The 22,899-nt window shown below is 51.7% G+C and overlaps 2 protein-coding genes and 1 long non-coding RNA gene across 5 annotated transcripts in view; 1 reads left to right on the top strand and 2 right to left on the bottom strand.

Annotated features, from left to right (window-relative positions):
- Nucleotides 1–8,803, bottom strand: part of SLC12A4 (solute carrier family 12 member 4) — a 22,133-nt gene extending 13,330 nt beyond the window's left edge. For 2 of the 3 annotated variants that reach the window (XM_006730092.3, XM_081807406.1), the window contains exons 1-3: nt 8,621–8,803; nt 3,907–4,001; nt 2,357–2,488 (exon numbers count right to left, since the gene is read on the bottom strand). In XM_006730092.3, coding sequence (XP_006730155.1) covers nt 2,357–2,488; nt 3,907–4,001; nt 8,621–8,735 — 342 coding nt within the window. In that variant the 5' untranslated portion in view covers nt 8,736–8,803. Of the gene's footprint in view, nt 1–2,356; nt 2,489–3,906; nt 4,002–4,385; nt 4,498–8,620 lie in introns of those variants that run through there. The other variant, XM_081807407.1, reaches the window with a different exon arrangement.
- Nucleotides 1–18,846, top strand: part of LOC115939813 (uncharacterized) — a 21,861-nt gene extending 3,015 nt beyond the window's left edge. The window contains exons 2-3 of the long non-coding RNA XR_014141002.1: nt 5,254–5,389; nt 18,734–18,846. This is a non-coding gene — a long non-coding RNA (uncharacterized LOC115939813). The remainder of the gene's footprint in view (nt 1–5,253; nt 5,390–18,733) is intronic.
- On the bottom strand, nt 18,312–22,899 carry LOC102732433 (dipeptidase 3). The gene is made up of 10 exons (XM_031024539.2): nt 22,228–22,899; nt 21,744–21,870; nt 21,127–21,256; nt 20,897–21,038; nt 20,586–20,655; nt 20,287–20,463; nt 19,904–19,988; nt 19,346–19,421; nt 18,744–18,879; nt 18,312–18,660 (listed from the first exon to the last, which is right to left on the bottom strand). The coding sequence occupies exons 1-10, from the start codon at nt 22,464–22,466 to the stop codon at nt 18,418–18,420; spliced, it is 1,425 nt and encodes a 474-aa protein (XP_030880399.1). The 5' UTR covers nt 22,467–22,899; the 3' UTR covers nt 18,312–18,417.

The raw sequence follows: 22,899 nt of genomic DNA, 5'->3' as shown, positions 1-22,899 counted from the left end.
CACCTCATCTGGGCTCTGAGCCCTTCACAGAGGCCCTGAACCACTCACTGGATAGTGGCAGCTCCCAGCCCCACGTCCATTCTAAGCTGAGTCACTGTGGGGAAAGGGCAGTGTGGGAAAGGGCAGGGCCGGAAATGCTTACTGCATCCCCAAATAACCTCTGGCAGCCTCCGAAGGTCATCAGGCCAGAGCCGGGGCAGCTGCCATGGAGAGGCTGCCTTAGGTCTGGTTGGAGGCCCACCCTTCCCGCTTTAAGCCTCCTTTCCTGAGGGCCCTGCTCAGACCCGTCCTGGGTAAGGATCAGAGCTCAGTAGTTCCAGCTCCCTAGATTCCTGCGGACTGGAGCAGCCTTCTTCCTCCATGGAAAAGCCACTAAAACTGAGATACTCTGCCGTCCTCTTAATGTCCTAACCTGAGGGCCAGGTGAGCTGGGCAGGTAAGCCGAGGCTGGATCCCAGCATCCTGACAAGGCTCCTCATAGGCTAAGAGACCATGACCCTTCACCAACCCAGACTTCCTTCTGACACTCTTGTTGAGATGTGCACTAGTCTTTGTCAGGGACCTTTTTACTTCCAGCCACCAGCTCCCCAGATTTGGCCTGAAGGAGCAGGGAGGAAGCTCTCATCAAGGATCCTACCACCCACTGCAAGCAACACTCTAAGAGGCTGACACCCTCCTGCAGGGCTGAATAGGGATAGCCACAGACACTCGGGCTTCTCTGCCATGTGTGGTCCAGAAAATGCCAGCAAAATCAAAATCACAGCCAGCAGGATAGAGTGGGGGTCAGGTCTGTGTGACCTCAAGATCTTAGCTGCCCTCTCTGAAGCGGGGGCTGGTTTGCTTCCTGGAGGAGCAAGGGGAGGGGTGCACAACAGCCCAGTGTACCCTCTCCTTGGGCCACCCCAGCACGGCCCAAATTTCATGAGCAGGTCTGAGGCTGGGTCCTCAGTCTGTCCCAACCAGGAACTTCTGCCTGTGCTGACCTCCAGCAAGAACACTACAGCTAGTGCCAGACCCAAGCTCCTTTTATTTATTTATTTTTAAAGATCTTATTTATTTATTTGAGAGAGAGAGAGAGAGAGAGCCCGCGCATGCACACAAGAGTGGGGGGGAGGAGCAGAGGGAGAAGCGGACTCCACGCCAAGGGCGGAGCCTGACGCTTGGCTCGATCCCTCGACCCTGAGATCATGACTCGAGCTGAAATCAAGAGTCAGACAGTTAACCGACTGAGCCTCCCAGGCAGCCCTCAAGCTCCTTTTAAATCACAGCTGTTGGGGCGCCTGGGTGGCTCAGTCGTTAAGCGTCTGCTCAGGTCATGATCCCGGGGTCCTGGGATCCAGCCCGCATCAGGCTCCCTGCTCCACGGGAAGCCTGCTTCTCCTTCTCCCACTCCCCCTGCTTGTGTTCCCTCTCTCGTTGTCAAATAAATAAAATCTTTATAAATCAATCAATCAATCAATCAATCACAGCTGTTTCCCAAACCTCAGGGAGTCAGTAGGTGGAGAGGCAGGGCTCCTTGCCTCCAAACTGAAAATGTAGAAAAAAAACCCAACCTTCAGTTAAACTTGAGCCCCATCCTATAGGGGAGCTGAGCAAGGATGTGTAAACTCATCCTGATGAGAGAGGACAGCTAGATGGCCAGAGGCCTGGATAGCGACCAGGAATGGGGCTAGGAGAGGAATAGGGACGCTCCAAGAGGCAGTGTTATGTTCCAATCATCCCCCAACCTTGGCATTTGAGAAACCCAGGGGCTGTTGGAGAGGTCTGCCAGTGGAAGCAACACAGTGAGGGGCAGGTTTTGGTCACTGGGTTACATAGCCCCCGTGGACAACCAGGTTCCTGATGGAATGCCAGTGTTCTGGCCCTCTACATCATATATCCCACAGTGAATCCACAAATCCGTCTTCTAGTGTACGCACTCATCTTGTCTAGCTGAGTGGCCTTAGGCGAGTTACTTCATGCCTCTAACACTTAGTTTCCTTGTCCGTAAAACGAGGATGGAAGTAGGGCGTGTTTCACAGCTTTGTTGGGAACACGGCGTGGGAGAACCCAAGCCCAGTGCCTAGCACGATGCCTGGCACACAGAGAGGGCAGGGAAAAGGCAGCCGTCACTCTCACTATCGTTTCTGAGGGTCTTCTTGGCCCTCTGCCCCTTCTAGTCCTCTGCCCCCTTCAGAGGCTCCTCCTCAGCCCCTCACTTGAAGCTTTCTTGAGCCCAACGCACTCAGTGCCCATCGATGATCCATGCTTACCACACATGGTACCCACATCCCCTGGGATGCTGACAATTGCCAATTCCATGGTGCTGAGTCTGTCCTCCTAGGAATGGCCCCCCTACTGCCCCTGACCAGCTCACCTTGGCGGCTCTCCGGCGGGTGCCCTCCCCACTCTCAGCTTCCTCATGTTCCTTGGCGCCCTGTGTGAGGTTGGTATAGCTGACGAGCTTGCCCAGAAGAGACGATACCTTTGGGCGGATGTCCAGCTCTTCCTGTAAACAGAGCCACAGGGCAATCTGGCAATGGGCCTGGATGGTGCCAGGCTACTTATGTGTAGCCAGCCGCCTGCTCTGGCCCCTCGCCAAGCCCTCAGGCAGGCCTGGGCCTGAGCCCACTCTTGTGTGGGGCAGCCCAAGCCAGCCTACCGGGCAGGTGTGGGCACCACACCCCAGCACACGCCACTCAAAGGCCCAGCCCAGTGACTGCTTCTCTCTGCCTTATCTTGGCTACAATCGCTACCAGCCCATTTGCGAAAACGACCTGCCTCAGGGGTGAGGGCAGGGCAAGGCACAGCTGGCAGACAGGCGAATGGCACACTTCATCCTGCCTGTTCTGCCCGGCTACTTCTGGGACTCACCTCTGCCCTCAACTCTCCCACCAAAAAAGCCCTCTCAGCGAACCAAGGAAGTTGAAAGAGGATGTCTGGAACAAGTTAAGTCTCTCTTATTTGCCCAAACCCTGAGCCTCTCAGATGGTCTTCTCCCCAGGCCCCAGGCTTTGTAACACACCTCAATCCCCAAGGTAGGATCCTGGCCCCCTACCCATCTTCAGGTGGAGCCAAGTCAAAGCCTTTGCTGCAGAAACATGCCATTTTTCCAGGTCAGGAGGCCTCCCAGGGCTCAGGCTCCCCAACCCCCGCCTGAGTCTAGGCCTTCCCTGTTCCTGCACCCTTCCCAGCACCATCCCTCTACCTGCCCCTTGCCCATTTAGTCTTTCCCTGTCTGTCATCTCCCTTCTGACCCTACACACAAGGAGAAACTGGTTTGAAGTGAGAAGTGAAGATGCAGGTCTTTTGGGGCATGTGGAGACGGAGGAGCCCATGATATTCCAAGGGACAGCTGAACGTGTGGGTCAGCGTTAAGAGGCCTAAACCATGCCTTAAATCCAGATCCAACTTCTGAGCTTGAGTCTGAAAAGGATAAAATTCAAGTTCAGGGGCACAATATTGGCAATGTTTGCAGAGAGGTGCCCACTAAGGCTGCAGATGTGGAGAGAGAAAGTAGATCTAGTAAGAAGGACCAAGACTGTAAACATGAGGACAGAGTTAGAAGAGCCAACCAGGGAGGACAAGGAAAAGTTCACAGGAGAGGGAAGAATGAAAAGTCCTATGAGTAAAGGGAAAAAGGAAATCCCGAGGTGAGAAATCCTGACAAGTGGTCACCTGGCTGGGAGGCTACATGGAAATCAAAAGTACATACCCCTAAAGTGGGTGGTGTGGGGTTGTGAGTGGCCTCTGGGAAAGCAGTTTCAGTTCAAAGGGCCAAGGGAAACAGACTGAAGGAGGAGCTGAAACATAGGTGACACAACCGTCCAGACTGCCTGCTTAGCTAAAGCTTGAGTCCTGAAGGGCCCCTGCCCCCCACTCCCACCTGCCTGCCACACCTGTGGCCCAGAATGGCTCCTCAGCTACCTCAAACAGTGCCAGGTTCCTGTCGTAGTAGTCACTTCCTCTGGAAGCCTCCAAGGGACAAAGGAAAGGGCTGCTCTCTCTGTGGTTGCCATGTCCTATGGAGAGAGGGACAAAATCACAGTCAGGGGCTGCCTCCCGAGCCCCCAGCCTGCCTGCACCCCAGCCCAACAAGCCAGCCCACAAAACACATCTCTGTGGAGCACTTTAGGGGCCAGTGTACCAGGCTGGGCCTCAGTTTCCCCATCATACTCTGCCAGTCTCCATGAAGAGCCAGAATTAGCAGAGTGACTAATTACCAAAAGCCAGCGCATCACTTCCTCCAGGGCACCTGTGTGAAGGCCCCAGACACACTGGCTCCACCACGTGTTAACGCTGAGGGGCGGGGCCTGACGGGAGGGGCGGGGCCAAGTCCTGGCCGGCCCTCAGACCATCCCAGCCCCGCACCCCCGACTCCCATTTCCCAGGGCCATCCGCAATACCCAGCGTGCTGGGCGCCAAGGGCACAGCGTCCCCAGGGGCCGACTGGGCTCTGCCCTCTAGATATATGAAGCCACACAGGGGGCCTTCTGCGGCCATGGCCAGCTGGCCCCCTGCTCGCTATCCCACCACGCACTGCGCGGGGGCCGCCTGGAGGGCAGCCCGGGGCATGCTGGGAGGAGGGGCAAGAAGGGCTGTTCAGAAGGCGGAAGTGGTGCAAGGAGCCACGTAGGAACGCCTGAGAAAGCCCTACGAGAGAGCCGGGCCAGGTGGGTGGTGGACTAAGCAGGGACTACTGGCGGGAGCCCCGTTGGTCTCCCTGCCTCAGGTTCCAGCAGCTTGTCCCAGATTAGGTGCGAGGCCCATACCAGGCTACCCCTACCTACCCTCCGGGCTGGTGAGTGTCTCCGCTCCAAGTAAACGTCGCGTAAAGGAGCCAGATGCGCCTTGTTTAATAGGCCTGCCTCGACTCAAAGCTCAGCTGCTTTTTCTGGTTTCTCAGCATTCAAATACTCCCGTTTCCCAAACTTTATCCTTTGTCAGTCTCTGTGGGGTACATTCCCAGTTTTCCATCGAGCAGGGAGAGGACACCCAGGTACTCCTTTTCTAGTCATTAAGTGCTTTTGTCCCCCTCTAGACAGTATGGCAGCTGCAGGAGTGGCTGGAGGCCTCATAGCAAATGGAAAGCTATCATCTTGGTTCACAAAAGCCATTTGGTGTTGGATGGCAAAAACGTGGCAACAGAATTGTCATCACCGATCCAGACTAGTGGAGTATTCCAGCCATGCACTGGCCAAGCCTGATTTTGTGAGAGATACCTGCCAACCCTCTCTGGTTAAATAACCCACAATTCATTTCTCTTGTTTGCAGCTAAAAATGCTGAATGATGCATCCTCCATCTGATACATTCTCTTGCCATCGGTGTAAGAGTTAACTTGCCTTCCCTGAGCCAACAACACTCAGTAGGTGCCGCACTGTGGATTCCTCATTGCCCAGAGACTGACAGGTAAAGTGTGTTGAAGAAAATTTTGGGGGCAAAGTCAGCTCTTCATTCCCACAGCATGTGAAAGGGATATATCACCTCATCTAGGAACCTGGACTAGCTAAGTGAGCCAAGGGAGCCAAGCAGCTCAGTCCCGTGAGCTACACAATTGTGTGCAGGTCAATGCCAACAGCACAGTGGACAAAGACAGCAAGCAAGAGGTCAAGCCAGACCACTGAGTCATATTAAAGCCTCACGGGGTCATTTGGCTCCTCAGACACCCTATGACATTTGCTGTACCCTTGATACTTGTTCAGGATCAGGATAAGAAGCTATAAGAAAAATCAGAAAACCCAGTAACACTGCTCGTTACATTAACGGCCCTTCAGTGAGAAGCTTCAGAAAAGTACTCTTGGGTTTTGTGACCAAAAAAAAAGTGTCTCTCCCGAATAAGTCAGATGCTTCATTTTGTCAGAAAATGGCAACTGTAGAGCTCATCTTATTTCCCTTCCTGCCTTGGCTGCCAGGAATCTCCAAGCTAAATTTACTCCTTAGATACAGTCACCATCGGTCTCATCTCAGAGTCCTTACCCTCTTCCTCTTTATGGTTATGATCTTTCTGACTGTGACAGTGCTTTGGGGAGACACTTTTGTTGCATTTATCTCTTCTGACTCTTTTGTGGAAGTAGGCTAGAAATAAATTATAAATTGTGCTAAGCTCATGCACTGCAGCCTGTCCCACCATTGTTGCCTGTCTCTGTGAGGAGACTGCACTGGTATCCAGAAAATGCAGAGTTGAGCACATAGCAGCCGTTCCCCCCCACCCTGCCAAATGCCTGTGAATAGTCCTCCAAAACCCACCCAATCCTTGTCCCTTTGGCCATGACTCCAGAGTGGCTGAGAGCCCATCCAAGGGTTGCCTTTAGTCAGCAGCACTCCAGTAGATACCATTTATTCCCTTTTAGTAACAAGGAAAGTGAGGCTCAGAGAGATTCAGAGACAAGGGCACCCAGTGAGAGGGGCCAAATCTGGGTCCCAGGATCCACCAGAATCAGGTGGGAGCTAAGCTGCAGGTTTCCTACTCCTACTCTTCTGGGCCCTGGTTCATCCTGGGATGCACCTCAGGATGCAGTACAAGCCTTTAACTAGAGAGTGGCTGGGGTTTGCAGTTAGCCCAGGGTGCACATACCCAAGATTCTTGGTGCTCATATGGCTGGCAGCCCAGCTTGAATTCCAGACCCTCCCTCTCTGTGACCCAGGGCAACCTGCTTACCCTCTCTGTGCTGCTTTAGTTTCCTCTTCTATGAAGTAGAGATAGTAACACCCACTCTTCCAACAACCCAGATGCGTCAGAAAAGGAACAATCTGGTACCAGACACCCAGCAGTCATTCCCTGGATTTCCCCAAAGATTCGCTTAAGGACAGCTGTCGTGGAACTGTGAGGAGGTGGGGAGACCTGAGCAGTGCCTGGATGTCTGTACTGCCCTCCGCTATTCCAAAAATTCCAGGGCAGGTCTGGACATGCCTGCCAGGCCAGAGCTACTCAGATACCAACCTGAGACCCCCAGTGAACCAGAGCATGGCGTAATCCTGGGGACTACGTGTGAGGTACACATATCTGTGTGTTCTTGCTAGCAGCTATGAACACACCAGCTACAAGTGGGGAAACAGGTGAGAGTCCTCATCCCTGTGCTCACAAGCATCTGCCAGGGGTACCCTTCTAGAACCTTCCTACCCCCTGCCCACAGGCCATATTGGGCTGGATGAGAGGCCCATCTATACCCCTTGGAGCATAAGTATGGGCCTTGAGAGATTCAGGTACCAGGCTGGAGTGGCCCCATGAGATGGACCTGAGGCTGTTTTTGTGCTCCCTCACCCTTTGCAGTCCCCACCAAGAAGGATCATAATCACTCACCAGGGCGCAGAGCGTCCCCCATACTGCAGACACAGCCAAGTTCTGGCTGAAAAGGAGCAAGAGGAGAAGGGGGGGGGGGGTTGTGGGAGGAGCTGTCTCAGCTTGGAGGGACCTGGCAGGACTCAGCCAATGTGGCTCCAGGTCCCTCCAGGCACCCTGAGAGGCCAAGGCGGGGCCGGAGGCTAGGCTCAGCTCTGCTTGCCCACTGGTCCAGGTGGATCCTGGGGATGCAGCCCCGCCCAGCCTCTGTAAAAGAGCCTCCCCGGGCTAACAGGGAGTCAGGGGACACTGGCTCTTGCTGACCACTGATGTCTAGCAGCCCACACCACTGTCCTGTGGCATCTTCACACACAGCAGTCAGGTGTGATACAACTTGACACTTGCACAAGCACACATATGCTATTTGTACAGACATGTTTTCTAAGAGAGTCCTAGCAAGGACAGCTCCCCACCCCTCCCCTGGGGTGGGAGATGGAGAAAGGGGTTGGGAGAGGCAGGAACCTGGGAGAAGGGAGGAGGGACCACCTTCAGGCCCAGTTCTAACACCTAGGTTGAAGGTTAGGGTGCTGGAGTTTCCAAGCCTGGGTTTGAATCCCCTGGGGCAAATTTAATAACTGCTCCACTCAGTTCACTCCTTCCTCAGCATGAGTAACAGGACCTATCCCATGGGCGAAACTGGGAGGATTAAACGAGTTAATTCATGTGAAGCGCCTAGACAAGCCTGCTTCTGTGGAGCGCTCCACAGATGCCCACTGTACCTACAGCTCTAAGGTGGCATCAGCTGGAGTGCACTCACAGGCAGTTACCCAGAGACCCCCTCAGGCAGGCACAACCTTCTTTCCTGGCTACACGCAGCTGGGGGTGGGGGGAGAGGAGAGAGGGTAGTCTCAGGGGCAGAATCGCTGAAGCGCAAATGGGTAGGCGAGACGAGAGTAGGCTAGGAGAGGTTCACAGAAGGTGTTGGGACTGGGGTCCGGGATGCGGCTGTGCTCCCAGGCGGGGAGGGCCAGAGACGGGTGCTCGGCGCTATTCTCGATCTGGGCGGCCCCGCCGGCCTGGCCTCCTTCGTCGGCCACGTCTGCAGCTCCCGCCTGCGGCCCGCAAGGGAGGAGCTGGGGTGGGGAGGGCGGCCCAGCCGCGGGTGCCGGGGGCCCAGGAAAATAGTGTCTGCGCGCCCGGAGCAAGGGAGGTGGCAGCGGCGCAGACTAAGAAAAGTTGGGCCCGCATCGACGTGTGCTCGCATGGTTCGGGTGTCTATGCGAGCGCCGGCCAAGCGTGGCCCGCTCCCCCGCCCACCCCCCCACCCCCCGCGCCAAGGCCCCCACCGGGAGCGCCCTCACCGTCCGAGTCCTCCCGCTCCGCGCGCTCCCCGTAGTCCACCCAACTGAGACCCTCGAGGTTGTCATAGTCGCCGCGCCTCGGCCCGTCCACCGGCACCACGGTGAAGTGAGGCATCGCCCGCGCTCGGCCCCGCCGCCCCGGCTGCCGGCCCGGCTGTCCCCGCCGCCCCTGGCCGCCGCGCCCCGCCCGCTCGCATTCCTCCCCGCTGTGCTCACTTCCTCCGCCCGCCCCCCGGGCCGCCCCTCGGGGGCGGGGGAGCAGGAGGGGCTCGGGCCAGCTCCTCCCCGAGGGGGGCCTAGGCGAAGCGAACCCCCCCGCCAACCTCCCCGCAGCCAGGCAGTGCTACTAGCGGCTCCAAGCCCTGCGGAGAGCCCGATTCCTGTGTGACCTTGGTTGAGGGACCGCCCTCTCTGAGCCTCAGATGCGATACTTGTAAAACGGGGAAATGCGCTCCACGAGATGGGGCACGGGGTGCACTGGCTCTGCGCTCTGTGCCTAGCAGGCGCCCAGTAGACAGTTCTGTTACTCAGGACGGGAAAGAGTAGGCAGGATCGGAGCAGGAGCGCACAGGCCATCCCAGTCCTACCCAGAGCCTCCCGCCATTCCTGGGTATCCCCACCCCATTCCCATCATCTCTGCCTCCCACTTTTCTTCCATGTCTCTGTAAACCGAACCCCGCGAAGATGCCGTCCCTACCCCGCGCCCCTCACTGCAGTTTCTCCCTGTTAGAGGAGGCTGGAGATTTCATGCCCCTTCCAAAAGCTGCTGCCTCCCTGGCGGGAAGGGTACCCATCCCCCTCGGCCGCCCCGTTGGTCCCTTTGGGACACTACATTGGGTTCTTTAGTCAAGTTCTTTTATCTTAATTTTCTCTTTTACTGTTTCACCACCTGGGGGTTCCTTTACCAAGTCGTTTACTTATTTGCTCTTAACTTTTTTCTTTCACTTTCTACTCCACTGCTTCAGATAACTTATCCATATTGGCTTTACTTTAACATCTTTATCTTTCTAGGCTATCCTTTCAGTTATTTCTCTATCAGAAAACCCCAGAGCTCATCTGACTTGTCTGTCTCCTTTTTCTCCCTCTCTTTTATGGCTCAGAGAACTTTAGAACATTAGTGAAGAATTAGTAGTATCTCTCTGACTGCTGCCTCCTCCTGGCCTCAGCTCTGGGATGGAATGAGGAATCAGAGTCTCTGGGTCCTGCAGGAGGACCTCCAAGGTGACCACCACTCTGGCTCTTACCCCACAGTCATCCGGCCAGAGCCTGTCGACTTGACCTCTCGTCCTTCACACCGCCTTCAGCTGTGCACAGTAGCAGCCTTCCAGATGGACTCCCTGTTCTCTCCCACTGCTCATGGTAGAGCCACCTCTTCTGAAGAGAAAGCCCATGCTCTTCTCTTGGCCCACAAGGCCCTGCTCCATCTGGACCCTCCAACCTCCCCAGCCTCAGTCTTCTGGCCTCTTTCACTTCCCCAAACTCAGAGCCTTACTGCATATTACCTGCTGTTCGCTCTGACAGAATGCCTTTCTACCCTCTGCCCTCACTCTGACTAACCAAACTCCTTGGTATTAGGGGAGGTCTCACCCTGGAGTACCACTTCCTCCCCAGAAGACTTCTCAGACTCACATCCGTCCACCCCACCTCACCCTCCTCTGGATTGGGTTCTTCTTAGGCACTTTCCCTTCACAGTACCCTCTGCAGGGAGACATGTGTTGGTGGGAATCTTTGATTAACGTTTTTCATGCCCACTAGACTGTGGACTTCACAAGGACAGTACCCTTTTGGTCTTGCCACCTTGGTATTCTCAGTCCCTCCCCCCAACACATCTTTTGAATAAAGAATGAACAGGAGCCCCCTCTTTCCTGTCTTCCCTAATGCTCTGCAAAGGTTCCTGTACACCCCTACATGCAGTCTCTCCTCAGGGGTGCGGTCACGTTCTGTGTGAGGAGATAGGCCACTGCACCCCAACGGACAACCTTGGACTCCGAGAGACTCTGTGGCTAGGATACAACTTCCCCCATACCACTGACTGTCCAAGTATCCTGTACCATCAGGGTACTCGCAGGCAAAAAGAAAAAGACATTTGAGGAACACAGACATTTCAAAAGAAAATTCTTCAAACACATGGAACAAACATTCCAAATTAGCCTAATAAGCATTATAAGAGATAAGGGAGAATATTAGCAATATGAAACAAGAAAATATTAAAAAAAAGCACAGGCAGAAATATAAGATATGAAAAATATAATTGTTCTGTGGTCTATTGCTACATAATAAATTACCCCGAAACAACAATGGCTTAAAACAACAATCAACAAAAACATTTGCTCATAGCTCTGCTAGTTGAGTAAAGCTCGTCTCTACTCCATATGACATCAGCTGGGGCCAGAGGATCCCTTTCCAAGATGACTCACTCATATGGCTAACAAGTTAGTACTGGCTGTAGGCTGAGAGCTCAGTGGGGCTGTGGATCAGGGGATTGGGTTCTCTGCATGAGTACTTCTCCATGGGCGGCCTGATTTCCTGATTGCACAGTGGCTGCAGTCCATGAGTGAGCATCCCCAGAAGCAGGGAGTAGAAGCTGACAGTTTCTCTAGGCCTAGGCCTGGAAACAGGAACAGCATCATTTCTGCTGTATTTTATTTTATTTTTTTGTTTTTTGAATAATTTTTTTTTTAAGATTTCATTGATTTATTTGACAGAGAGTGAGAGAGCACAAGCAGGGAGAGTGGCAGAGGGAGAGGGGGAGGCAGGCTTCCCGCTGAGCAGGGAGCCCCATGTGGGGCTCGATCCCAGGACCCCAGGATCATGACCTGAGCCGAAGGCAGATGCTCAATCGGTGCCCCATCTGCTGTATTTTACTGCTCAAGCAATAACCAAGCCCAGAGTCAAGAGAGAGTGAAGAGACACTGAATCCATCTCTGGATGGGAGAAGTATCAAAGGAATATGGGACCATGTATTATAAAGTTACCGCAGGGGCACCTGGGTGGCTCAGTCGGTTAAGCGGCTGCCTTCAGCTCAGGTCATGATCCCAGGGTCCTGGGATTGAGCCCCACATTGGGCTCCTTGCTCAGTGGGGAGCCTGCTTCTTCCCTGCCTGCCACTCTGCTCTCTCCCTCTCTCTCTAAAAGAAAAAAAAAAAAACTTACCACAATAATATTTGAAACAAAGGACACCATAGGTGATCTGGTAGCAGAAAGCTACAGTTGAGAATGAATTAGTAAACTGGAAAGACCAAATTAAGCAGTCCTCCCAAAAGAAGAATGAAAAAACAATGAAAGGGAAGACAAAAAAGAGATGGAGGATGGAAACAGAAGTCCTAATATCTACACAATAGGATTCCCCAAAAAAGAGTAAAATAAAAATAGGGGGAAAGTACAACATGAACAAGCCTTGAAAACACACTAAATGTAGGAAGCCAGACACAAAAGGTCAAATATTGTATGATTCCATTTGTAAGAAATATCCAGAATAGGTAAATCCATAGAGATAGAAAGCAGATTGGTGCTTGGGGGAACAAGGGGATGGGAAGTAACTGCTTAATGGGTACAGGGTTTCCTTTTAGGGTGATTAAAATGTTTTAGAATGAGATAGGTGGTGGTCGCACAACATTGTGACGGTTCTAAATGCCACTGAATTATGCGCTTTAAAATGGTTAGTTTTATGGTATGTGAATTTCACTTCAATAAAAAGATTGCTAAAACTATAGGGAGAAACTGATAAATACACAATCACAGTGGAAGATTTCAACACAACCATCATGGTTACTAAGTGGTCAAGAGAAAAACAGCAAGGGTATAAAAGATTTTAACAATATAATTAATGAACTTGAACTAATGGACATGTGTATAGTTCGACATACAACAATTGGAAAATTCCATATTTTTGTCAAGTATGCTTGGAACATTTACAAAAACTGATTATTGGTTGTGAGGAGTATCTCAGCAGAACTTCTGCTTCCTAGCATAATGGCATAACAGGGGCCAAATTCACCTCTCTGTAAAATAAAGAGAACTCCTGACAAAATGTATAAAACAATGATTTTCAGACATTGGACAATGGGTAGTACAGGATTGTGATCCCAGATGAAAGGAAAATAAAAATGATGTGAGCCCTATGACAGCACTAGCTTATTGCCTAATTTCCAGGCTGTAGCGTGGGAGCGCGAGGAAGGGTGGGGAACCTAAATGGAACCCAGTGGTCTTGCTGCATTGAGGAGAAAAAAAAAATCAGCTTTTGGGAAGACCAAAGCAGAGAGATTTGCAGGATAGAATACCAGAGGAGGAAGCTGCACAAAGAGAGAGGGCTGGAGATCTGTAGCAGGTCCTCTTGAGTCCACCAGAGAATTGATCTGCAGACATATAAGAGGAAGCTGTCAAGGCCAAGGAAAGAACCACTGGAAAGAAGTAGGCTCCACAATTCCTGCAGCTCACATAGTTCATGTTCCCACCAGCTACAGTGAAAGACCTTTTAATATACGGGGCATTAGCTAGACTCTTCATAAGGACATTGCCTCATCAGGCTAGTTTAGCCCTAGATGAAAAAACAGTTGTCCTAACAAAGCACTGAGGTCACCCTATAGAAGTGGGACCGACCCACCCTCCCTAAAATATGGTTCAGATGTCAAGACTACACACACTCCGAGAGAGTTATAGAAACGTTCATTACTCACATAATGAGGCTTTCTGGGGAGAATAGGATGAACTTCCAACCTGGCCCAAAAATGGTTTCATAGAGGTGGGAAAGGACACTGACTTGGAGTTTATGGACATACATACAGCCTATAAGCACTGGAGAAGATGCTCATCATTAGTCACTAGGTAAATGCGCATCAAGAACACAATGTGAGGTTGGTGGTTGAGATACCATTTCACACCCTTTAGGTTAACTATCACCAAAAAAATGGAAGATAAGTGCTGGCAAGGATGTGGAGAAACTGGAACCCATGCATATTGCTGGTGGGGATAGAAAATGGTACAGCTGGCTGCCATTGAAAACAGTTTGGCAGTTTGGCAAAAAGCTAAACACAAAATTAGCATATGATCCGGCAATTCTATTCTAGGTATATACACAAAGGAATTGAAAGCAAGGACTTGAACAGATGCCTGTATGCCATTGTTCACTGCACAGCTGAAAGGTGGAAGCAACCTTAGTTTTCATCGACAGATGTGTGGATAACAAATTGTGATCTGCCCATGCAAGGGAATATTTTTCAGCCATAAAAAAGGAATGAAGTCTGATATATGCTACAATGTAGATGAACCTTGAAGACATTTGGTTCAATGAAATAAGCTGGATGCAAAAGGACAGATGTTGTATGATTCCACTTACAGAAGTCAGCTAGAATAGATAAACTCATAGAGCCTGGAAAAAGAATAGAGGTTCCCAGGGGCTGAGGTGAAGGGAAATGGGAAGTTATTGCTTAGTGATTAGAGTTTTTGTTTGGGATAATGAAAAAGTTTTGGAAATACCAATGATGTTTGTACATTTGTGAGTGTAATTAATGCCACTGATTTGTACACTTAAAAATGGTGAAAATGAGGGCCATTTGGCTGGCTCAGTCAGTGGAGCATGTGACTCTTGATCTCAGGGTCAGAAGTTCAAGCCCCATGTTGGGTGTAGAGATTACTTAAAAATGAGATCTGTATTTTATTATTTTTTAAGATTTTCTTTATTTATTTTAGGGAAACAGCACGTGTGCATGTGTGAGCAGGGGGTGGGGGAGGAGGTAATCTTTTTTTTCCCCAAGATTTTATTTATTTATTTGAGAGAGAGAGAGAAGGAACAGTGGGGAGGGGCAGAGGGAGAGGCAGGGAGAGAGAGAGAGAAACAGACTCCCCGCTGAGCAGGAAGCCCGATGTGGGGCTCGATTCCAGGATCCGGAGATCATTACCTAAGCTGAAGTAAGGCACTTAACCTACTGAGCCACCCAGGCGACCCTTTTTTTTTTTTTTTTTAAAAGATTTTATTCATTTATTTGTCAGAGAGAAAAAGAGAGAGAGCACAAGCAGGGGGAGTCGCAGGCAGAGGGTGAAGCAGACTCCCTGCTGAGCGAGGAGCCCAATGTGGGACTCCATCCCAGGGCCCCAGGATCATGACCTGAGCCGAAGGCAGATGCTTAACCAACTGAGCCACCCAGGCATCCCAAGAGAATTTTTTTTTTTTTAAGATTTTATTTATTTGAGAGAGAAAGCAAGAGAGCAGAGGGGAGGGGCAGAGGAAAAGGGAGACAGAGAATCCTAGGCAGACTCCCTGCTGAGTGCGGAGCCCTATGGAGCTTGATCTCATGACGCTGAGATCATGACCTGAGCTGAAAATCTGAGTCAGATGCTTAATCGACTGAGCCACTCAGGCACCCCTAGTCTTTTTTTTTTTTTTTTTAATTGTGATATAATTGACACATAAAGTGGTGTAACTAGGGCATTTTCTAAGTATCTGAGTTTGATGATAACACTTTCTTCTTTTCCTGTTTAAAAGCTCAACCTGAGGATACATCCCTGAACATTAAGTTTAGCCTTTTCTGGTTTTTATTTTGCTTTTTAAGTAGGCTCTATGCTGAACATAGGGCTCGAACTCAAGACCCAGAGATCAAGAGTTGTGTGCTCTCCCGACTGAGTCAGCCAGGCATCGCCAAAAACCTTTTTTTTTTTTTTTTAAGATTTTATTTATTTGCGAGAGAGAGAATGAGAGACAGAGAGCATGAGAGGGAGGAGGGTCAGAGGGAGAAGCAGACTCCCCGCTGAGCAGGGAGCCTGATGCGGGACTCGATCCCGGGACTCCGGGATCATGACCTGAGCCGAAGGCAGTTGCTTAACCAACTGAGCCACCCAGGCGCCCCGCCAAAAACCTTTTTGTTGACAAAAAATATCCATACAGAAAAATTCACATACCAGGACACCTTAAGTGTCTGCCTTCAGCTCAAGTCATGATCCCAGGGTCCTGGGATTGAGTCCCTCATCAGGCTCCTTGCTCAATGGGGAGCCTGCTTCTCTTTCTGCCTGCCGCTCCCCCTGCTTGTTCTCTCTCTCCCTCTCTCTCTGGCAAACGAATAAATAAAATCTTTAAAAAATAAAATAAAGGGTGCCTGGGTGGCTCAGTCGTTAAGCGTCTGCCTTCAGCTCAGGTCATGATCCCAGGGTCCTGGGATCGAGCCCCGCATCGGGCTCCTGCTCGGCGGGAAGCCTGCTTCTCTCTCTCCCACTCCCCCTGCTTGTGTTCCTCTCTCGCTGTGTCTCTCTCTGTCAAATAAATAAATAAAATCTTTAAAAAAAATTAAATTAAAAAAAAAATAAGTTAAGGGCGCCTGGGTGGCTCAGTTGGTTAGGCGACTGCCTTCGGCTCAGGTCATGATCCTGGAGTCCCGGGATCGAGTCCCGCATCGGGCTCCCTGCTCGGCAGGGAGTCTGCTTCTCCCTCTGACCCTCCTCCCTCTCATGCTCTCTGTATCTCATTCTCTCTGTCTCAAATAAATAAATAAAATCTTAAAAAAAAAATAAGTTAAGAAAAAGAAAAATTCACATACCATATGTGTATATAGCATGCTGAATGTTCACAAAATAAACACACCCATGCAACCAGCACCCGGATCAAGATATAGAACTTTACCAGAAACCCAAAAGCCCTTCCTCATGCCCACTTCCAGGAATTACCTCCCCCCAAACTGACTGTAACAGTATAGATCACTTTTGCCTGTTTTTGTACTTCATATACATGGAATAATATGAGATATATTATTTTGTCCTGGCTTTCACTCAACATTACTTTGAGAGATTCTTGCAAGTTGTGTGTAACTGTCTTTGGATATATGGGTCTTCAACTTTCATAAAAACTGTCAAACTGTCTTCCAAAGCAGTTTTTATCAGTTCATACTGCCACCAGCCGGGTGTAAGTATGCTTGTTTCTCCACATTCTTGCTAACACTTGGTACTGTTCACCTGTTGAAATTTTTAGTTGTCTTCACTATGAGTTTTATTTTGCATTTCCTTAGTGGCTAATAAGGTTGACTACCTTTTCATACTCTCATTGGCCGTTTGAATATCCTTTCTTATAAAGTTCCTATTCAAATATCTTGCCATTTTTATATTGGGCTGTCTGTCTCTGGATATAAGTATTCTGTCAATTATGTATTTTTTTTTTAAAGATTTTATTTATTTGATAGAGAGAGACACAGCGAGAAAGGGAACACAAGCAGGGGGAGTGGGAGAGGGAGAAGCAGGCTTCCCGTGGAGCAGGGAGCCCGATGTGGGGCTTGATCCCAGGACCCTGGGATCATGACCTGAGCCGAAGGCAGACGCTTAACGACTGAGCCACCCAGGTGCCCCTCTTCTGTCAGTTATATATGTTGAAAATTTCTCTTACTCTGTGGCTTGCTTTTTCACTCTTTTAATGGTATCTTATGGCAATTGTAAGTTATTAATTTTAATGTTACCCAATTTATCAATATTTTCCTTGTCATTAAGGCTTTTTATGTCCAGGGTCCCTGTGCTGAGGTCACCAAAGTATTTTCCTACATTATCTTCTAGGAGTTTTACTCTTTTGCCTTCTGCATTTGGATCAATAACATATTCAAATTAATTTTATATTGTATGTTGCATTCTGTATGGTGTGAGCTAAGGGATCAATATTCTCTCCCCTCCCCCAATGAATATCCAATTGTCCCAGTTTGTCCTTGTTCTCCTTTACCTCACATCCAACCTCCCTCCTGACTTCTGGCCGGCTTATCTGTATAGACTAAGACCAAACACTAGATGCACAGGTAACAAACAGCCTTGCGTAGATTTTTCCATTGGCTCTTATATATGCATGAAGTCCAATCCCTATGATAAATCTCTTATTTTATATCATTCATAGTGGATCTACTTACCTGATCAAACACTGACTGAAATAATACCCTTAAAGTGACAGAACTCATTCTACCAGATAGCAAGACTTGTTAGAAAGTTAGTGAAATTAAGACATTGTGGTATTGATACCATGATAAACAAATAAATGGAACAGAATTCGAAAATAGACCTACACATATATGGACATGATTTATAACATAGGCACTGTAGATAACATATACATACACAGAGAATATAATTTCTCTTTCTCCCAATTTCAAGTTCCCATGGAAGGAACTTAGATCAGGCTCTGGCCTGAGTGGATCAGGAGAGGAAAAGTGGCCCAAGATGGAGGGTCTGTAGTAAGCCAAGCAATTGGTGCTAGTTTCCTTTTCTTTTTCTTTTTAAGATTTTATGTTTCCCCATCCACTAAAAAATCAGTTTAACAACAAATGAGGACTTTATTTGAAAAAATATAAAATCTTTATAAATTTTCTCTCTTGACATTTCCAAACAAGTTACTGTTTATTTTATAAATGGTATCAGCTTCAGCTTCTTAAACACACACACACACACACACACACACACACACACACGAACCCTTCAGAGACTGGGAACCCACCCATTGTCATATTCCATGATGGGATAGACACCACACAGAACTAGATTCCTTTGTGCTCTTCTGTGGGCTCAGGCTTTTAGCATAAGAATATGGTAAGATCCCTCAGTGCTTCCCAAAAGAGACAAAGCTGGAGGCCACTCACCTTGAGCACCTGGGGCTAGACCTACAAGACCCCTCACCAACCAAGAGCCCACCAGACCCCACTCCCCTGCTCCCCAGGGAGAAGGAAGGATTTCCACACCAGGGTCCACGCCCAAAATGTTTATTTTCAGCATATACTTGTGTCTGGATGACCAGGAGGGGCACTTTGTCAGACTTTGCCGCAGTGGCCTCGGGGGGACTGGCCAGGTCACCAGAGACACAGGGTGAGGATTGAGAATGTGGCAGCAGCCACGAAATCTAGAACGGAGTATGGGGAGGCTTTCGAGGGTCTCTGGAGGACCTGATGGGTTGGCCACTTGGTCACCTCCAGGTGTGTGGCCAGGTGTTTACTCTGAGGCTGAGACAGGAGGTGGGAGTGGCAAGACCTGACCACCTGCCTGTCTGGAAACTCATCCTCCACAGGGCTCTGCCCACTGTTCTCCTCTCTCACCTGGGGGTGGGAGTCAGCAGTCAGTGGCACTCCCCCGCACCTACTCAAACCACTGCACCATCCTTTTGCCCAGCCCAGCACACCTGTTCCACCTGTCCGAAGACCCGCAGCAGGTTTCCGCGAAGGACACCCTGGAGCTCGCCCTCACTCCAGCCACGACTCAGCAACTCCTCTATCAGAACCGGGTACGTGGACACGTCCTCCAGCCCCTGAGGAAACCTGTGTGGCCGTGAGTCAGCCAGCTGTGGAACCTCAGCCCTGATCCTGGTCTAGGGCCCACCGTCCCACCAGCCCCAATCACATTTGCAAAATTGAAGGCCATGTCCTCCAGGCTACTGAATGTCACTTTGGGAACTCCTTCTGTGGCATTTATGCCCTGAGCAGATGATTGGCCCAAAACAGAGCTGCTGGGCTGGGAGTGGAGCATGTGCTGGGCAAATGAGCTCTGCTGGCAGGAGGAAGGTACTTAGTGAATGTGATGATCTGGAGTGGGAGTGGGTCTACCAGGCCACAGGAGGGACAGGGAGAGCCCAGGAAACATGCCCTGGAATGGAGAGATATCAGGGGAGCTGGAAAACCAGAGCCTATAGGCAAGGTCTGAAGGATGGGAGGACCATGGCATGGGAACAGAGACTAAAGGACTCCCTGCTGTCCTGCCCAAGACAAACCCCAGGGAAACACTCACCGACCAGACCCATCATAATTTCCGCCAATCCCGATGAACTTGGATCCAATGACTGCTCTGATGTGGTCAAAGTGATCTAGGGGGTAGGGGTTACTAGTGGGCAGCAGAGGCTGGAGTTAGCCCTGGTCTGGGGAAGCTTAGCCCTGGCCAATTCTCCTGCCCACAGCACTCCACGCCATGGCAGCTGACTTCAGGGAGCCCCTGGCCAGTTGTGAGTTCTGAAGTGGCCATAGGCTCAACAGTGGACTTCAGAGCTGCACCTTTAGAATTTTTTTCTGCCCAGGAGCCACCCTGCCTCTGGGTTCCTTGAGAGCCTGCCTTCCTGTCCAGAGAGGTGAGAGCAAAGAATTTCAGAGGCAGAGGCAGTTGCTTCCCCCAAACACACCAGCACTGACTGTGGCCCCAGACCTGGGTGGCAGTAAGAGCTGTGTCTGCTCCCCTGGGTTGTCAGAGGTCGGCCCACTGCCCAACAGGCATACTGAGCTGCTGGAGCTGTCCCGAGGGCCCCCTGTGGTCACAGGCTCAAACTAGAAGGGCAGAAGTCCAAGTGAGGCTCACCTGCCACGGTGGACACATTAGCAAGCAGGTTACACTGAAGCACCCCCATGGACAGCGTCACCATCACAATGCCACCATTCTTCTTCTACAGGGATAAACAAATGCACACTCAGTTTGGCTCTTCTGGCCTGATGGCCTGCTCTGGGCCCTGGGGGCCCTGGTAGGACAGTGCTCAGTCCTAGCTTCAGGGGCGGAAGAGGCTTCACCTCTGGGTTTGTGGGTCCCTGAGTGGAGCCGATTTGGCTTTGATTTTCAGAGATGGGGGAGGGTTACCCAGCCTTGCATCCAAGGGGGAGGCCTGGGCTAGTAGCTCTGTTCAAAGTCTAGACTGTTTGTATGAAGCACGCCCAGCTCTGGGCTTGAGGGCTGAGGTAGCTACTCACCAGAAGTTGTAGGATGTCATCAGGAACATTCAGCACACTGTCGCACACGGCCCTGGCAGCGGAGTGGGAGAAGATCACGGGAGCCTTTGACACCTTCAGGGCTCGTCGTACCAAGGTGTCTGACGCACAGGACAAGTCCACCATCATGCCCAGGCGGTTCATTTCCCCTATCACCTTCTGCAGAGACAGTTTTTTTAAATTTTATTTTTGAGGTGGGGGAGATGTCAAGGATGCACATACGTACACATTATCTGTTTGTAGGGAACAGGTGGGGTAGGGTATGGAACAGGAGTCCTCACCTCACCAAAGCTTGTCAACCCACTGACGTTGGTGTAGAAGTGGTGCTTAAACTTGGTGGAGCTTTCTGCCCTGCAGGACAGCCAGAAGAGGGAAGTTTCTCAAAGGCCACATCATGGGCATCAGAGCCTGGGGGCTCCACAGTCTGTCTGTTTGTCCATCTGTCCCACCTCCGGAACAGAGTAAGGACCTGAGTCAGCTGCTTTCTGGGAGTGTGAGGGACCTGCTGGGGTGGACTCCTCTGTCCTCACCTCTTTGGCTGTTGCCCCACCATGCTGTCTACCATTTAACCCCGGCCAGGCACTGTGCTCACCAAGGCGTGTTGCAGGTGAAGGTGAGTGTCAGGTAGCGCACTCCCAGCAGGTAGAAACCACGCAGCACAGAGAGGCTGCTGTCCAGTGAGTGACCACCCTCCACACCAATGAGGCAGGCCAGCTTTTGAGTGCTGTTCAGACCTGGAAGAGGATGGATCATCAAGTGGTCAGGGCCCAGGACCAGAACCACCAGAGTGAGCTCCTAACTATACCCCATTTGCCAGCCCACCTTTGGCTGAGGTCACTAGTTCCAGTTCAGAGTAGGAGGCGCACATGCGACGAATGAGGTCAATCTGCTCCAGGGTGAGGCGCAGGGCATCCTGGTCCTGGGTCTGGCAGGGGGCATAGGCTGACCAGAACTAGAGGTAGGCCCCGGGGGTCCAAAATGAGATTAGGGTGGTCTCCAATGTCCCTGGCCTGCCATTCCTCCTCAGCCCCCAAGCCACTCATTTGGGTCAGTGGCCCAGAATGAAATACTGCATGACCCTATGGTATCCTGATGACTGTGAAGCTTGTCGCCAGCAGTCAGACTGTGAAACAGCATTGTCTGCTGTTTGTCCATGTGCTGTATGAATGCCCAAGGCCAATCCACTATGTCCTTTTGGCTCTAGCAGCCCCACACTCACCAGAGATTTTCGGGTCACTTTCTGTGTGTCTCCACAGAACCTGGGCACCCATGTGGCTGGCCTGTCTTGGCCTCCAGTGCCCCCACATTCCTGGCAGCCACATGATGACACACTGTGTGTCCTATGATTCTAATCACCCAGAGGCCTGCCTATCCAGGTTTCTGTGGCCCCAACATTTCCCAGCAGCCATGCTGTGGCACCCTGTGTATCCCTGTGGTACCTGGGCACCCACGAGGCCATCCTTAAGCTTGTCCAAGCTGGTCTGGCCACGACTGAAATGTCGCAGGTTAACATCTTGTAGCCTGTTCTGGAAAAGCTGTCTCAGGAGCTGGGGCAAATGGTTGTGGCTGGGGGCATCAAGACAAGGTTAGAGTTGGGGACATGACCTCCAGGTCAGGCAGGGCATGTCGACATACCTGAGCCTGTCCTCTCCCGGTCCACCTCCCCGTGTCACACTGACAATATGGAAGAACTCCTGAGGTGCAGCTTTTGGAGGGGGGAAGGTGTACACCAGGATGGGGGGGGGCGGGGGGAGGGGGAGAGGGAGAAGCAGAATTGGGGGGAGGGGGCTTGGGTGATGGAGGAGAGAGTGCATACAGGGGGTGGTATGAGGGAGCTTCCTCACTAGCCCTGCACGCTGAGAACTCCTTCCCCGCTCTGGGGTGGGCTCAGTCTCCACGCGCCCCCACACCGCACCTACGCACCCGTCCACGAGACGGAAGTCCCGCATCAGGGCCCGCGCGCGCTCCCGCAGACTTGGAGTGCTGGAGATGGCCGGCGGGGTCCGGGAGCTGGGGGCTCCGGGCGTGGTCTGGGCTCTGGGGGTTCCCGGCGTGGTCTGGGCGCGCGGTACCCGCCACTGCAGCAGAGACAACAGGAGCAGGAGACGCAGCAGAAGTCGCCAGCGGAGCGCGGGGGTACCCTCGAGGCCCAGGGGCCGCATGCTGCTCAGGGTTGAACGGACGGGCGGGCAGGGGCCGGTCTCGAGAGGAGGGGTGGTGACGGGCAGAGGGCGAGATGGGGTCCTGACCGACCGTCGATGAAGGTGACCCAGCGGCGCGGCCTCGTGAGGAGGGGGCTGGAGTCAGAAGGCTTCCACCGCCGAGCGGGGATTCGCAACGCCGCCGCGCAGCGTGGCCGCAGGGGGCGACACAGACCTCCGCCGCCAACTAGGAGGGCGCCCCAGTGGGCCCCACCAGCCTCTGCCGCGCGCGCCCTCAGCTCCTGCGTCTGCCCCTGCACCTACTGCCTTCCCGGCTCCTGGGACCCACGGACGGATGGCGGGGAGGGCGGTGGAGGCCAGGAAGTCTGCCCATTCTCACCCCTAGCCAGACAGGTCGCAGGTCCACGTGGGGTTTTAGTTGCAGGAAGGTGCC

This window comes from Leptonychotes weddellii, chromosome 16, assembly GCF_054177405.1.
Source record: "Leptonychotes weddellii isolate Sample4059 chromosome 16, ASM5417740v2, whole genome shotgun sequence".
Classification (NCBI taxonomy): Eukaryota; Metazoa; Chordata; class Mammalia; order Carnivora; family Phocidae; genus Leptonychotes; species Leptonychotes weddellii.
The sequence above is the reverse complement of the archived record's forward strand: the minus strand, read 5'-3'. Positions and strand labels throughout refer to the sequence as shown.

What these genes read in the sequence shown, in the direction of transcription:
- LOC102732433 (XM_031024539.2), bottom strand. Translation starts at nt 22,466, where the DNA reads ATGCGGCCCCTGGGCCTCGAGGGTACCCCCGCGCTCCGCTGGCGACTT. An exon ending in ACTAGTGACCTCAGCCAAAG is followed by an intron (nt 21,039 to 21,126) that starts GTGGGCTGGCAA and finishes ATCCTCTTCCAG; the next exon opens with GTCTGAACAGCACTCAAAAG. An exon ending in AATTATGATGGGTCTGGTCG is followed by an intron (nt 18,880 to 19,345) that starts GTGAGTGTTTCC and finishes ACGGCCACACAG; the next exon opens with GTTTCCTCAGGGGCTGGAGG.